The sequence below is a fragment of the Geotrypetes seraphini genome, chromosome 1 (genome assembly GCF_902459505.1).
Source record: "Geotrypetes seraphini chromosome 1, aGeoSer1.1, whole genome shotgun sequence".
In the NCBI taxonomy this organism is placed as follows: domain Eukaryota; kingdom Metazoa; phylum Chordata; class Amphibia; order Gymnophiona; family Dermophiidae; genus Geotrypetes; species Geotrypetes seraphini.
The window spans coordinates 380,386,427-380,398,921 of record NC_047084.1 but is presented as its reverse complement, the minus strand read 5'-3'; the positions used below and the strand labels follow the sequence as shown (position 1 = coordinate 380,398,921).

The 12,495-nt window shown below is 41.4% G+C and overlaps 1 protein-coding gene across 1 annotated transcript in view; it reads left to right on the top strand.

Moving 5' to 3' along the window:
- Positions 1 to 12,495, top strand: part of WRN (WRN RecQ like helicase) — a 405,773-nt gene that overhangs the window by 216,733 nt on the left and 176,545 nt on the right. Inside the window, exon 28 of the mRNA XM_033960777.1 lies at positions 6,961 to 7,062. Within this exon, the coding sequence (XP_033816668.1) occupies positions 6,961 to 7,062 (102 nt within the window). The remainder of the gene's footprint in view (positions 1 to 6,960; positions 7,063 to 12,495) is intronic.

Below are 12,495 nucleotides of genomic sequence, written 5' to 3'. Positions count from 1 at the left end.
CCCAATACTGAAAGATCCCAAAGGACCAATAGACACCCCCTCCAACTACCGACCCATCGCCTCAATTCCATTATACGTTAAACTAATAGAAGGTCTGGTTGCCAAATACCTCACCAACTACCTTGAAGACCACAACCTACTTCACCCAACTCAATCGGATTCAGATCGAACCACAGCACTGAGACACTGCTAGTTTCCCTTCTAGACATAGCCAGACAGCACCTTAGCAAAGGAAGAAGGATGCTGATAATTCAACTCGACCTCTCTGCCGCATTTGACCTGGTCGACCACACTATACTTCTTCAGATATTAGAAGCAATAGGGATCTCAGGCGAAGTATACAACTGGTTTCAAGGATTCCTTAAAACAAGAACATACAGAGTAAAAACAAAGGATCTTATATCGGAGCCTTGGACCAATCCCTGCGGAGTACCCCAAGGTTCCCCATTGTCACCCATGCTCTTCAATCTTTACATTTCCTCCCTCGGTATCCTGTTAGACAAACTCAAAGTAACTTCATTCAGCTATGCAGACGATATCACCATACTCCTCCCCTTTGACACACAAGACCCCACCAAATCAGGCATCCTGGAAAAAACTCTAGAAGCGGTGGAAAAATGGATGACAGAACACAAACTGAAGCTCAACCCAGATAAAACTAAATTTCTACTGCTTGAAAAGGACAAAACCCCTTCTATAACTGAGCTAGAAATAAAAACCACCAAATATCCCTTACAACCCACTCTCAAACTCCTTGGAGTAACAGTAGACAGAGGTTGCACTCTTCAGGTGCAAATTAACAAAATCACACAAAAAGCATTCTTCACCATGCGCAACCTTCGCAAAATCAGAAAATTCTTTGAAAAAGAACAATTCAGACTCATAGTCCAATACCTAGTCCTAAGTCTATTGGATTATTTCAATATCCTCTACCTTTCCTGTCCCACCTACCTAATAAAACAATTACAGACAGTGCAGAACACTGCCCTCAGAATGATCTATTCCCTTGGAAAATTTGACCACATCACCAACGCCTTCCTAGACTCACACTGGCTTCCAATACAAGCCCGCATCCAATTCAAACTATACTGCATGTTATTCAAAACATTAAACGGAACGGCACCCACCCACCTAAACAACCGTCTAAACAGGAACCTCTCAACCAGACAGAGGAGAACCCAATCCCCTTTCTCCTACCCCCCTTTTAAAGGAACTGAACGCAAAAAGATGTATGACAACTTACTAGCAACACATGCAGCTAAACTGGATCCCACTATCACCAACCTACTGACAGCTTCAACTGACCTCAAGGCTTTCCGCAAAGAAATCAAGACCCTACTATTCAAGAAATTCACCCAAACGTCCTAATCCCTCCCGTTTCCCCTCTCACCCCCTCTTAGAATCATCTCATCAAAATTGCTTTAGACCTTACGCCTTCAATTGTATTCCTTTACTGGAAAAGTCCAGCTATCTTTTTTGTTTTATTAGGACCAACTTCTTTAATTGTATTTCTCTTCCTGGAAATGTCCAGCTATCTTTCTGATGTAATCCGCTTAGAACTGCAAGGTACAGGCGGAATATAAGCATGTAATGTAATGTAATGTATTGTATATTACCCTCAGAGGAGGATTTTTACAAGAATGTATTTCTACTATACATGGTTTAATAATTATTATATTGAAATATTTATCTGAAGCAACTGTTTAGTAAAATTCTAAGTCATGCAAAAATAGTCCACATTTCTGTCATTTTTACAAGCTGAAATGTTGATTTGGGTTTAGAATACACTCAGGTGTAATGTCATTATTGATGCTTTCACATTAGTTCATAATATCACAAGTAGTCTTGACAGTCACAAACAAATGAAACAACTTAAAACAGCCACATTATTAGATAATTTAACATCTCCTTTTATAGCATGCAATTTAGTAGGTCCCATGCTTTTCTCTTTACTATGGATCAAACCTTGATTTTTTTAAAAACATGTGAAAAGACAACATAAGCATGCCCGAACAGGGCAATTTTTCCATAAAATAACTTTTTACAATATCGTTGAATCCAGCAAATAATGTGTTGTCTAGATTTCCTCTGTGACCCTCATAGATAGTTTGATGATAGTACCTGTGATGAATCACCCAATATGTGTCTAAGTTTATTATTAAGTTTCCAAGTTTATTAAGTATTTGATTAATCGCTTATTCCAAATTCTAAGCGATGTACAAAATATTAAAAATATTAAATTACAGTGATCGAAGGGAAACAAACTATATACATGTGACTGACACGACAAACGAGATACAGAAGGAATGGGATGGGAAGGAAATATAAATTTAAAAATAGTAAAGAAGACATGTAAGGAAAAAACAATAGGGAAGAGGAGAGCCAATTTTCTTCCTTAAACATAAGAACATCCTTACTGGGTCAAACCAATGGTCCATCTAGCCCAGTATTATCTTATCTTCACAGTGGCCAATCCAGGTCACAGGTACCTGGCAAAAACCCAAATAGTAGCAACATTCTATGCTACTGATCCAGGGCAAGCAGTTGCTTCCCCCAAATCTGTCTCAATGGCAGACTATGGACTTTTCCTCCAGGAATTTGTCCAAACCTTTTTTAAAACCAGCTACGTTAATTGCTCTTAGCACATCCTCTGGTAATGCATTCCAGAGCTTAACTTTTGGTTTTAAAAGTATCTTCCTGTACCTTTGAGTGTTCCCTAGTCTTTGTAATTTTTGATGGAGTAAAAAAATCAATCCACTTGTATCTATTCTACACCACTCAAGATTTTATAGACTTCAATCATATCTCCCCTCAGCCATCTATTTTCCAAACTGAGGAGCCCTAACCTCTTTAGTCTTTCCTCATACGAGAGGAGTTCTTTGTTTTCTGAATTTTTTAGAGCATCTTTGGGCCTTTTTCTATATAAAATCCCCCACTTGAAGCAGAGGTTCTGAAAATCCAGCTTTGACTTGCTACTTTGTTACCAGGAGCCGAGTGGTCTGTTTCTAGAGTGTCCTTACTGATAATAGATCTGTTCAATGTAATTGTAGAAGCCAAAAACCATCTCAATTAGATCATGTCAGAGGCTCTTGAACAAACTTGATGAGCTGTAGTTAGGCTGAAGTGGTGAACTGGATTAGAAACTGGTTGTTAGACAAACACCATGGGAAGGTGGTTAATGGAAGTTGCTCAGAGAAAGGAAAGGTGAATAGTGGAGTCCATCAGGGTTTGTTGCTGGGGCTGATCCTGTTCAATATGTTTGTGAGTGACATTGCTGAAGGGTTAGAAGGAAAGGTTTGCCTTTTTGCAGGTGATACCGAGATTTGTAGCAGAGTAGACACCGAGGAGGGAGTAGAAAATATGAAAAAGGATCTTTAAAAATTAGAGGAACTAAAATTCAGTGCAAAGAAATGCATTTGGGGATTAGTAATCGGAAGGAGCCGTATGTGCTGGGAGGTGAGAGGCTGATATGCACGGATGAGGAGAGGGACTTTGGAGTGATAGTGTCTGAAGATTTAAAGGTGAAGAAACAATGTAACAAGGCAGTGGCTGTTGCTAGAAGGATGCTGGGCTGTATAAAGAGAGGCATGACCAGTAGAAAAAATAAGGTGTTGATGCCCCTGTACAGGTCATTGGTGTGGCCCCACTTGGAATATTGTGTTCAGTTTTGGAGACTGTATCTGGCAAAGGACATAAGAAGACTTGAAGAGGTCTGGAGGAGGGTAACGAAATGGTAGGAGGTTTGTGCCAAAAGACGTATGAGGAGAGACTGGAAGCCCTGAATATGTATACCCTAGAGGAAAGGAGGGATAGGGGAGATATGATTCAGACGTTCAAATACTTAAAAGGTATTAACGTAGAACAAATCTTTTCCAGAGAAAAGAAAATGGTATAAACCAGAGGACATAATTTGAGGTTGAGAGGTGGTAGACTCAAGAGCAATGTAAGGAAATTCTTCTTTACGGAGAGGGTGGTGGATGCCTGGAATGCACTCTCAAGGGAGATGGTGGAGAGGAAAACTGAGACAAAGTTTAAAAAGTGTGGGATGAACACAGAGGATCTCGAATCAGCAAAAAATTAAGGCCAGTACTGGGCAGACTTGCATGGTCTATGTCCGTATATGGCCATTTGGTTGAGGATGGGCTGGGTAGGGCTTCGATGCCTGGGATGGTTTAGATCAGGGGTGCCCAATACGTCGATCACGATCGACAGGTCACTCGCTCAGGTGACCCCAGTCGATCGCAGAGCGGGTTTCCTTCTTACCTTCTCTTTTTTCCCCTCCTGACTGGCCCGCTCCTGAATTCTGCTGCTGCCGCCGCTGCTCAACATTAAAAAAAAAATGGCTTGGAGAACTTATGCTCCGGGGGCTAACGTGTGCTTGTACCGGCTTCCCTTCTCTTCCCTCTGAAACCGGAAGTTATGTCGGGGGGGTGGAGGGGGGGAGAGAAGTGAAGCCGGCACGCACATGTTAGAGCCCCGTTCGCGGGCTAAAGCGGGAGACAGGTCAGTGAAGCTTGCGATTTGCTCTTCTTGCTGCCAGGTCCTGCCTACTTTCTGTTTCCTCAAAGGCAGGGCCCGGCAGCATTTCTCCCAATAGGTCGATCTTGGGCCGATCAGCCTTCCTCTCCCCGACGTCAATTCTGCCGTTGGAGAGGAAGTTCTGGCCAGCGGAACTAAGAACATAAGAACATAAGAAGCGCCATCTCCGGATCAGACCTTCGGTCCATCAAGTCCGGCGATCCGCACACGCGGAGGCCCTGCTAGGTATACACCTGGCTTATTTTATAGCCAACCATATCTTTATATGCCTCTCTCAAGGAGATATGCATCTAGTTTGCTTTTGAAGCCTAGGACTGTCGATTCCGCAATAATCTCCCCTGGGAGAGTATTCCAGATGTCAACCACTCTCTGTGTGAAGCAGAACTTCCTGATATTAGTCCTGAACTTGCCCCCCCTTAGCTTCATTTCATGTCCTCTTGTCCGTGTCAAATTGGACAATGTAAATAATCTTCTCTGCTCTATTTTGTCGATTCCTTTCAGTATTTTGAAGGTCTCGATCATATCCCCACGCAGTCTCCTTTTCTCAAGGGAGAACAATCCCAGTGTTTTAAGTCGATCCTCATATTCCAGTTTCTCCATACCCTTCACTAGTTTAGTTGCTCGTCTCTGCACCCTCTCCAGCAGTTTTATATCCTTCTTTAGGTAGGGAGACCAATGTTGGACGCAGTATTCCAAGTGGGGTCTGACCATTGCCCTATAAAGCGGCATTATAACTTTCTCCGATCTACTCGAGATTCCTTTCTTTATCATGCCCAACATTCTATTTGCCTTATTTGCCGCTGCCGCGCATTGTGCCGACAGCTTCAGGGTCCTATCTATCAGTACACCCAGATCCCTTTCTTGTTCACTTTTTCCCAGAGTTGCACCTGACATTCTGTACTCGTATTCCTTATTTTTTCTGCCTAAATGCATTACCTTGCATTTCTCCACGTTGAACTTCATCTGCCATTTCTCCGCCCATTTTTCTAACCGACACAAATCGCTCTGGAGTTCCTCACTGTCCTCCTGCGATCTGATTGCCCGGCAGAGTTTTGTGTCGTCTGCAAACTTGATGATCTCACTGGATGTTCCGTTTTCCAGGTCATTTCCGTTTTCCAGGTCCGTTTTCCACTTCCTCTCCGACGGCAGAATTGACGTCGGGGAGAGGAAGGCTGGTGGGCCCGAAGCAGGGAGAGCTTGGCCGGCACCGGGTGGCTTTGGGGGCCTGTTATCCGATGGCAGCGGCAGTGGCAGTGGCTTGGGGGAAGGCAGGGAGGGAGAAAGAGGGCAGGCAGGGAGACAGAAGGAAAGAAGAGAAACAGAAAAAAAGAAAGGGGGCAGGGAGAGAGGAAGAAAACGTTGGGGGGGGGGGTGAATGAGGTCAGGAGGAGAGGAAGCATACAGGCTAAAAAAAGGGAAGAAAGATTGGATGCGCAGTCAGAAGAAGAAAGTGCAACCAGAGACTCATGAAATCACCAGACAAGGTAGGAAAAATGATTTTATTTTAAATTTAGTGATCAAAATGTTTCTGAATTTATATCTGCTGTCTATATTTTACACTGTAGTCCCCTTTTACTAAACCGCAATAGAGGTTTTTAGCGCAGGGAGCCTATGAGTGTCGAGAGCAGCGCTGGGCATTCAGCGCTGCTCCCTGAGCTAAAAACTACTATCGTGGTTTAGTAAAAAGGGAGGGGAGTATTTGTCTGTTTTTGTATGGTTGTTAGTGAGGTGACAATGCATAAAGTCATCTGCTTTGACCTCTTTGAAAAATCCTGGAATAGGAATGATGATTAACATTTTCTATGCATACAGTGTGCTTTGTGTATTTTTTTTAATTTTATTGTTGGTAGATCATTTTGACTTGGTCATTTTAAAAGTAGCTCGCAAGCCCAAAAAGTGTGGGCACCCCTAGTTTAGATGGTCTGGAATGAGCTTTGGAGACTTCAGTAGATGGAACCTAAGCACGGTACCGGGCAGAGCTTTGGGTTCTGGCCCAGTGTTCAGCTAAGAAGAAGAAAAAATTAAATTAAATCAGTAATTTAAAGAGTAGGTAAAGTTGGGCAGACTGGAAGAACCATTCGGGTCTTTATCTGCTGTCATTTACTATGTTACTATATATCAAGACATTTAAAAATTCATTTACTATGTTACTATATATCAAGACATTTAAAAATTTCCTACAGAATATAGAAATAGATGTTACCCGGGGCATTGTTGTTGTTTTTTTCAGTTTCTTAAACAGATTAGTGGTGAAAATGTGATTTCACTTGTTGTCTTGAAACATGAAATATAGCAATTTTTTCTTGAGAAGTTGTTACTTGCTAGATAATGTGTTTTTTGGATATCTGAACTATATACATACTTTCCTTAGCAAGCAATTGATTTTTCTCTCTCTTTAATTCACCTTTATTTATCCAACAGGCACCTGCTGAGTGAGATACAGAGTCAGAAATTCCGAGAATACAAGCTAAAGATGATGGCAAAGATGGAGAAATACCTCAGCTCAAATTATTGCAGGCGGAAGTAAGTTTGTTTGTTTTATTTATTTATAGCCTGCTTTTTACAGAGCAGCATACAATTTTTTTTCCATATCTTTATTCATTTTAAAAACCAACATCAAGTGCAACATATTATCAATGTACAAAATAAACAGCACATAATTCCATCAAATGATATAATAAATATATATCCCCCCCACCCATTCATCCTTTCATACCATATAAAAATAAGCAAGAGTAATACAAATAATCAAGACCAACAGATTACAATCAAATAATAATTTAAAGGCATATCCCCCTCCCCTTCCACCCACCCATCCTGGACATGTATAGTCAAAGGGCTAAAACCAATAATCAATCTTTACAAAATTTTGTCAGTGGGTCCCAAACATCTTTAAATTTCTTTATTTTTATTTTAATTTCTTTATTTATAACTTTCAAATATAATTCACAAGAATAACTCTTACTAAGTGAAACACAGGAAAGAAAAATTATTCAAAGTAAAAGTCATATAATATCCTTATCTTAATATCCTTTCTTAGACCACTCTTAAAAAAAATATGCACCTTCTAAAGTCTATGCTAATGTTCCTCCAGAGCGAGAAGGTCACACAATGGATAGATTTGGAAGACGTCTATACCAGAATTCCATGCTGGCTAATAGTCATTAATTACAATTTTTATTTCACCTGTTATCTCAAATATTGGGTAAAACAAATGCTAAACTTTTTCAAGCATCTTCCATCCTACAGGAAATCAGAGTTTCAGCACATGTTTCATACTCTCATGTAGCTCAGACAACATATGGTACAATCCTCATATGATGCCTTTGAGGTGTTCTCTCGAGTTTCAGCAATATCTGTAGCCATGAGGAGGCTGGCATGGCTAAGAGTAGAAGATATGGATGTTAACTTTCAGGATCGTTTAGCTAATATCCCCTGTTTTGGAGATGAGCTTTTTGGGGACACTATCCAGAATGCGACTAAAAAGCGTTCGGAGCATGAAAAGTCTTTCAATTCGCTACTTAGGCCTAAGGCTAAATCCTCTTTCTCGAAATCTTTCAAGCCTTCTACTGCATATCAGAGGCAGTACACACACCAAACTCTACTCCTCTTGTCAGGCCACAGCAGAAAAACCAGCATCAACAGCGTCCTCAGAAGCCTCAGACCTCTGCTACTCCCAACTACTTGAGAGCATAATTTCAAACTCTGTAACTTTCCCTCTTCTTCCCCATTGGAGGTCATCTTCAACATTACCATCATTGTTGGCAGCTCATCACCTCCAATCTGTGGGTTCTCAATATCGTTTGAGAAGGTTATTCTTTTTATTTCCTCAACATTTATCCAGACCATCCTCCAAAAGAGTTTCCTTCCAACCCTCTTCAGTCCTCTCTTCTTCTCCAGGAAGTTGAATCTGCTCATTCTTAATGCCATCGAGAAGGTTCCTTTGGACCAGCAGAACACGGGGTTTTATTCCCGGTATTTCCTCGTCCTGAAGAAGACGGGAGGTCTTCGCCCAGTATTGGACCTCAGAGCTCTCAACAAGTTTCTTGTCAAAGAGAAGTTTTGGATGCTTTCTCTAGCATCGCTGTATCCCCTGCTAGATCACAATTATTGGTAATGCTCTCTGGATCTCAAGGAGGTTTATACTCACATCTCCATTCACCCAGCCTCTTGCAAGTTTCTCAGATTTTGAGTGGGAAATCATCATTACCAATACAAAGTTCTGCCTTTCAGTCTTGCATCATCTCCCAGAGTTTTCACCAAATGCCTGGTGGTGAGGGCAGCAGCCTTGAGAACTCACGGGTTGTATGTTTTCACTATCTAGACAAATTGGCTCATAAAAGATCCTTCATATCAAGGTGTTACTGTAGCGACACAACAGACTATATTGTTCCTGCAAAATTTGGGATTCGAAATCAACTTCCCCAAATCTCGGTTGCAGCCTTCTCAGACTCTTCAATTCATCGGATCCCTTGTAGAATTCAGGGCATTCCTTCCTCAACAATGTCTAGATGCTTTGACACAACTTTGTCATCAGGTATCACTTCTTCCTTCAATTTCAGCAAAGCACATGAGGGTTCTCTTAGGTCACTGAGCAAGGGTCATTGACGCCATTTGTGAAAGCTTCAGGTTTGAAAATAATTCTACCTGCAAAATGACACCAGCGCAAGGTTTTAAAAATTATAACCAAGATTTATTGAATTATTGTTTCTATTTTTCCATTATTAGATCAAAAGAACAGCATCATTGCTTACCGATTGCGCTAATGGGAGATCGTTAATAGTGGCCAAAATGCTGGCCTTCTCCTAACGGTCTCGTTTTTCTAGCTCCAGAGTTTCTATTATATGCTGTTGGCTTTTCGTGACATCATCATCATAATCAACCAATAACAATCCTATGGGTGGTCTTAAAGTTGGACAAAGAAACATTCCTCCACATTTAAAAGTTAGACAAAGTTTCAGAAAATTACTTTTGATTTCTGAATTAACATTAACATATTCAAAAGAATTCTACAATTATTCTACAAAGTTCTCAACCTCTCCCTAAATTGACAGTAACTTTAGTCTGGAAGAGGAAAGCTGACAGCTTCATGTTACACACAGTGATAAGCATGGGCTTCCAATGCCCCCCCCTTCCTATGCTGGAGACTGAAGCAACAGTCTCTGACTCTAATTACTCCCAGATGTTGCCTCAGGATTTTCCTTAGTGTTTCTTCAGGTTTAAAATATATAAAATATGTTTTTTCAAAGCAACACAGTCATACACTTCATTTATACTTTGCTTCATTCACTCTTTGCTTGGCCAAGCTTTTCCATTCAATAAATCATAATTTTCATTCAAAACTACATCCAATTCAGTTTGAGACACGTTATCCTTCTTTACCAGTCTAAAGCAAGCCCATGTGGTATTAATTAACACCACGAGGCTGGGAGCGAGAAAACTCAGAGAGGACAAAGACAGAATATTATTCACTGGCCCAAGATGGTGGCCGAAGACAGGACAGATATAGTACACACAAAGAACCCAAACTGGATTCCATGTAATCATGATTTCCACCATGATTTGGCTCAACAGCAAAGTACATACACAGATATTATTATGCTTTCCCTTATATTAATCCTTAGTGTGTTTTTCTCTGGCCTTAGCTACATTATATTCAAATTTTTATTCACCTGTTTTTCCGTACGCTTCTATTTGGGCGTGGTCCTTAACTGACACAGAATTGTCTCTAACTAGAATTACCCAGAATCATATGAAAAACTGGCCTTTTGTAGAAAACAACTCCACAAAAAAATACTGCACTTATCATGTCCTAACATCCATTCCCATTTCCGTCCCATAACCAGCACCCCCTGCTGGCCACGAGCCACTACTCAGTCACATGGCCTCTACAGTTCATGTGACTCCTTTTGCCAGACTTCACCTATGGATCCCTCAGTGGTCACAGGCTCTAGATCGCTTTCCCAGCAGTTTACAGTAACATCTTCTCTACGGCAATCTCTTCAGTAATGGTTGCTCCCTTCCAATCTTTCCAGAGGTTTGCTATTCTAAACGCCTACTCACCAGAAGGTTCTCATGACAGATTTGTCAACCTACGCATGGGAAGCTCACCTAGATGGTCTCCGTACTCAAGGTCACTGATCTGCCACAGATCGTCGCCATCACATAAATCTGTTGAAACTCAGAATAATTTTCAATGCTCTCAAGGCTTTTCAACATCTTCAAGATGAGGTAATTCTCATTCGTACAGACAATCAAGTAGCTATGTACTACGTGAACAAGCAGGGAGGAACAGGAACTTTTCTCCTTTGCCAAGAAGCTCAAAAGATCTGGACTTGGGCAATTCTTCACAACATTTTTCTGAAGGCTGTTTACATTCAAGGAGAGAAAAATTCTCTGGCGGACAAGCTAAGTCGTATCCTCCAGCCTCACGAATGGACGCTCAATTCTCCAATTCTTCATCAAATTTTCTCTCAGTGTGGAACTCCTCAAATAGACCTTTTTGCATCTCCCCACAACAAGTTACCCCGCTTCTGTTCCAGACTCTACTCTCCTCATTATCTGGAGGCAGATGCTTTTCTCCTGGACTGGACAAACAAGTTTCTCTATGCGTTCCCTCCATTTTCACTTATTCTCAAGACACTTGTCAAACTCAAACAGGAATCTGCCACCATGATTCTGATATCTCCTTGGTGGCCCAGACAACCATGGGTCTCCCTTCTACTTCAGCTCAGCATCAGGGAACCACTTCTTCTGCCAATTTTTCCATCTCTTCTTACACAGAGTCAAGGTTCACTTCTGCATCCCAACCTGCAGTCTTTATACCTGACAGCTTGGTATCTCTCGGGATGACTTCACCTGACCTTCAGTTTTCTCAACCTGTACAGGACATTTTGAACTTTTCCAGAAAACCAGCCACAAGACAATGTTATACTCAGAAATGGACTCGGTTTTCTGCTTGGTGTGATCTTCATCATCGGGAACCACAATCCACCTCCTTGTCTTCAATTCTGGATTACCTGTTCCATCTGTCACAGTCTGGCCTCAAGTCCATCTCTATTAGAGTCCATCTCAGTGCAATTGCTGCTTTTCATAAAGCATTGGATGGAAAACCTCTCTCTCCTCATCCTGTGGTTTCCTCTAGTAGTTTGGGATCTGAACATGGTACTTGCTAAACTCATGAAGCCTCCATTTGAACCAAAGTCTATGGCTCATCTTAAATTTCTCACTTGGAAAGTGGTTTTCTTCACGTCTGCTTGCAGAGTCAGTGAACTTCAAGCCTTGGTAGCGGATCCACCTTTTACAGTGTTCCATCATGATAAAGTGGTATTTCGCACCCATCCAAAGTTTCTACCTAAAGTTGTTACTGAGTTTCATCTTAATCAATCGATTGTTCTTCCAGTATTTTTTCCCAATCCTCATTCTCATTCTGGAGAAACAGCTCTTCATACTTTGGACTGCAAACGGGAATTAGCTTATTATTTGCAAAGGACTAAACTGCACAGGTCTTCTCCACAACTTTTTCTCTCCTTTGATCCGAACAAGTTGGGGCATCCTGTTGCCAAGAGGACAATTTCCAACTGGTTGGCTACCTGCATCTTGTTTTGTTATGCTCAGGATGGGCTGCAGCTGGAGGGTAGAGTCACAGCCCACAAAGTTAGAGCTATGGCAGCTTCAGTAGCTTTTCTCTGATCTACTCCTATAGATGAAATTTGCAAAGCTGCAACTTGGTCCTCGGTTCATACTTTCACGTCTCATTACTGTCTGGAACCTATTCCAGGAGGGATGGCCATTTCGGCCAACAAGTACTGTACTACAAAATTTATTTTCTTAAAGGCCAACTCTCCCACCATCCCATTTCTGGATAGCTTAGAGGTCACCCACATGTGAAAATATGCTGCCTGCTTGTCCTGGGATACAACATCCCAGGACAAGCAGGCAGCATATTCTCACAAC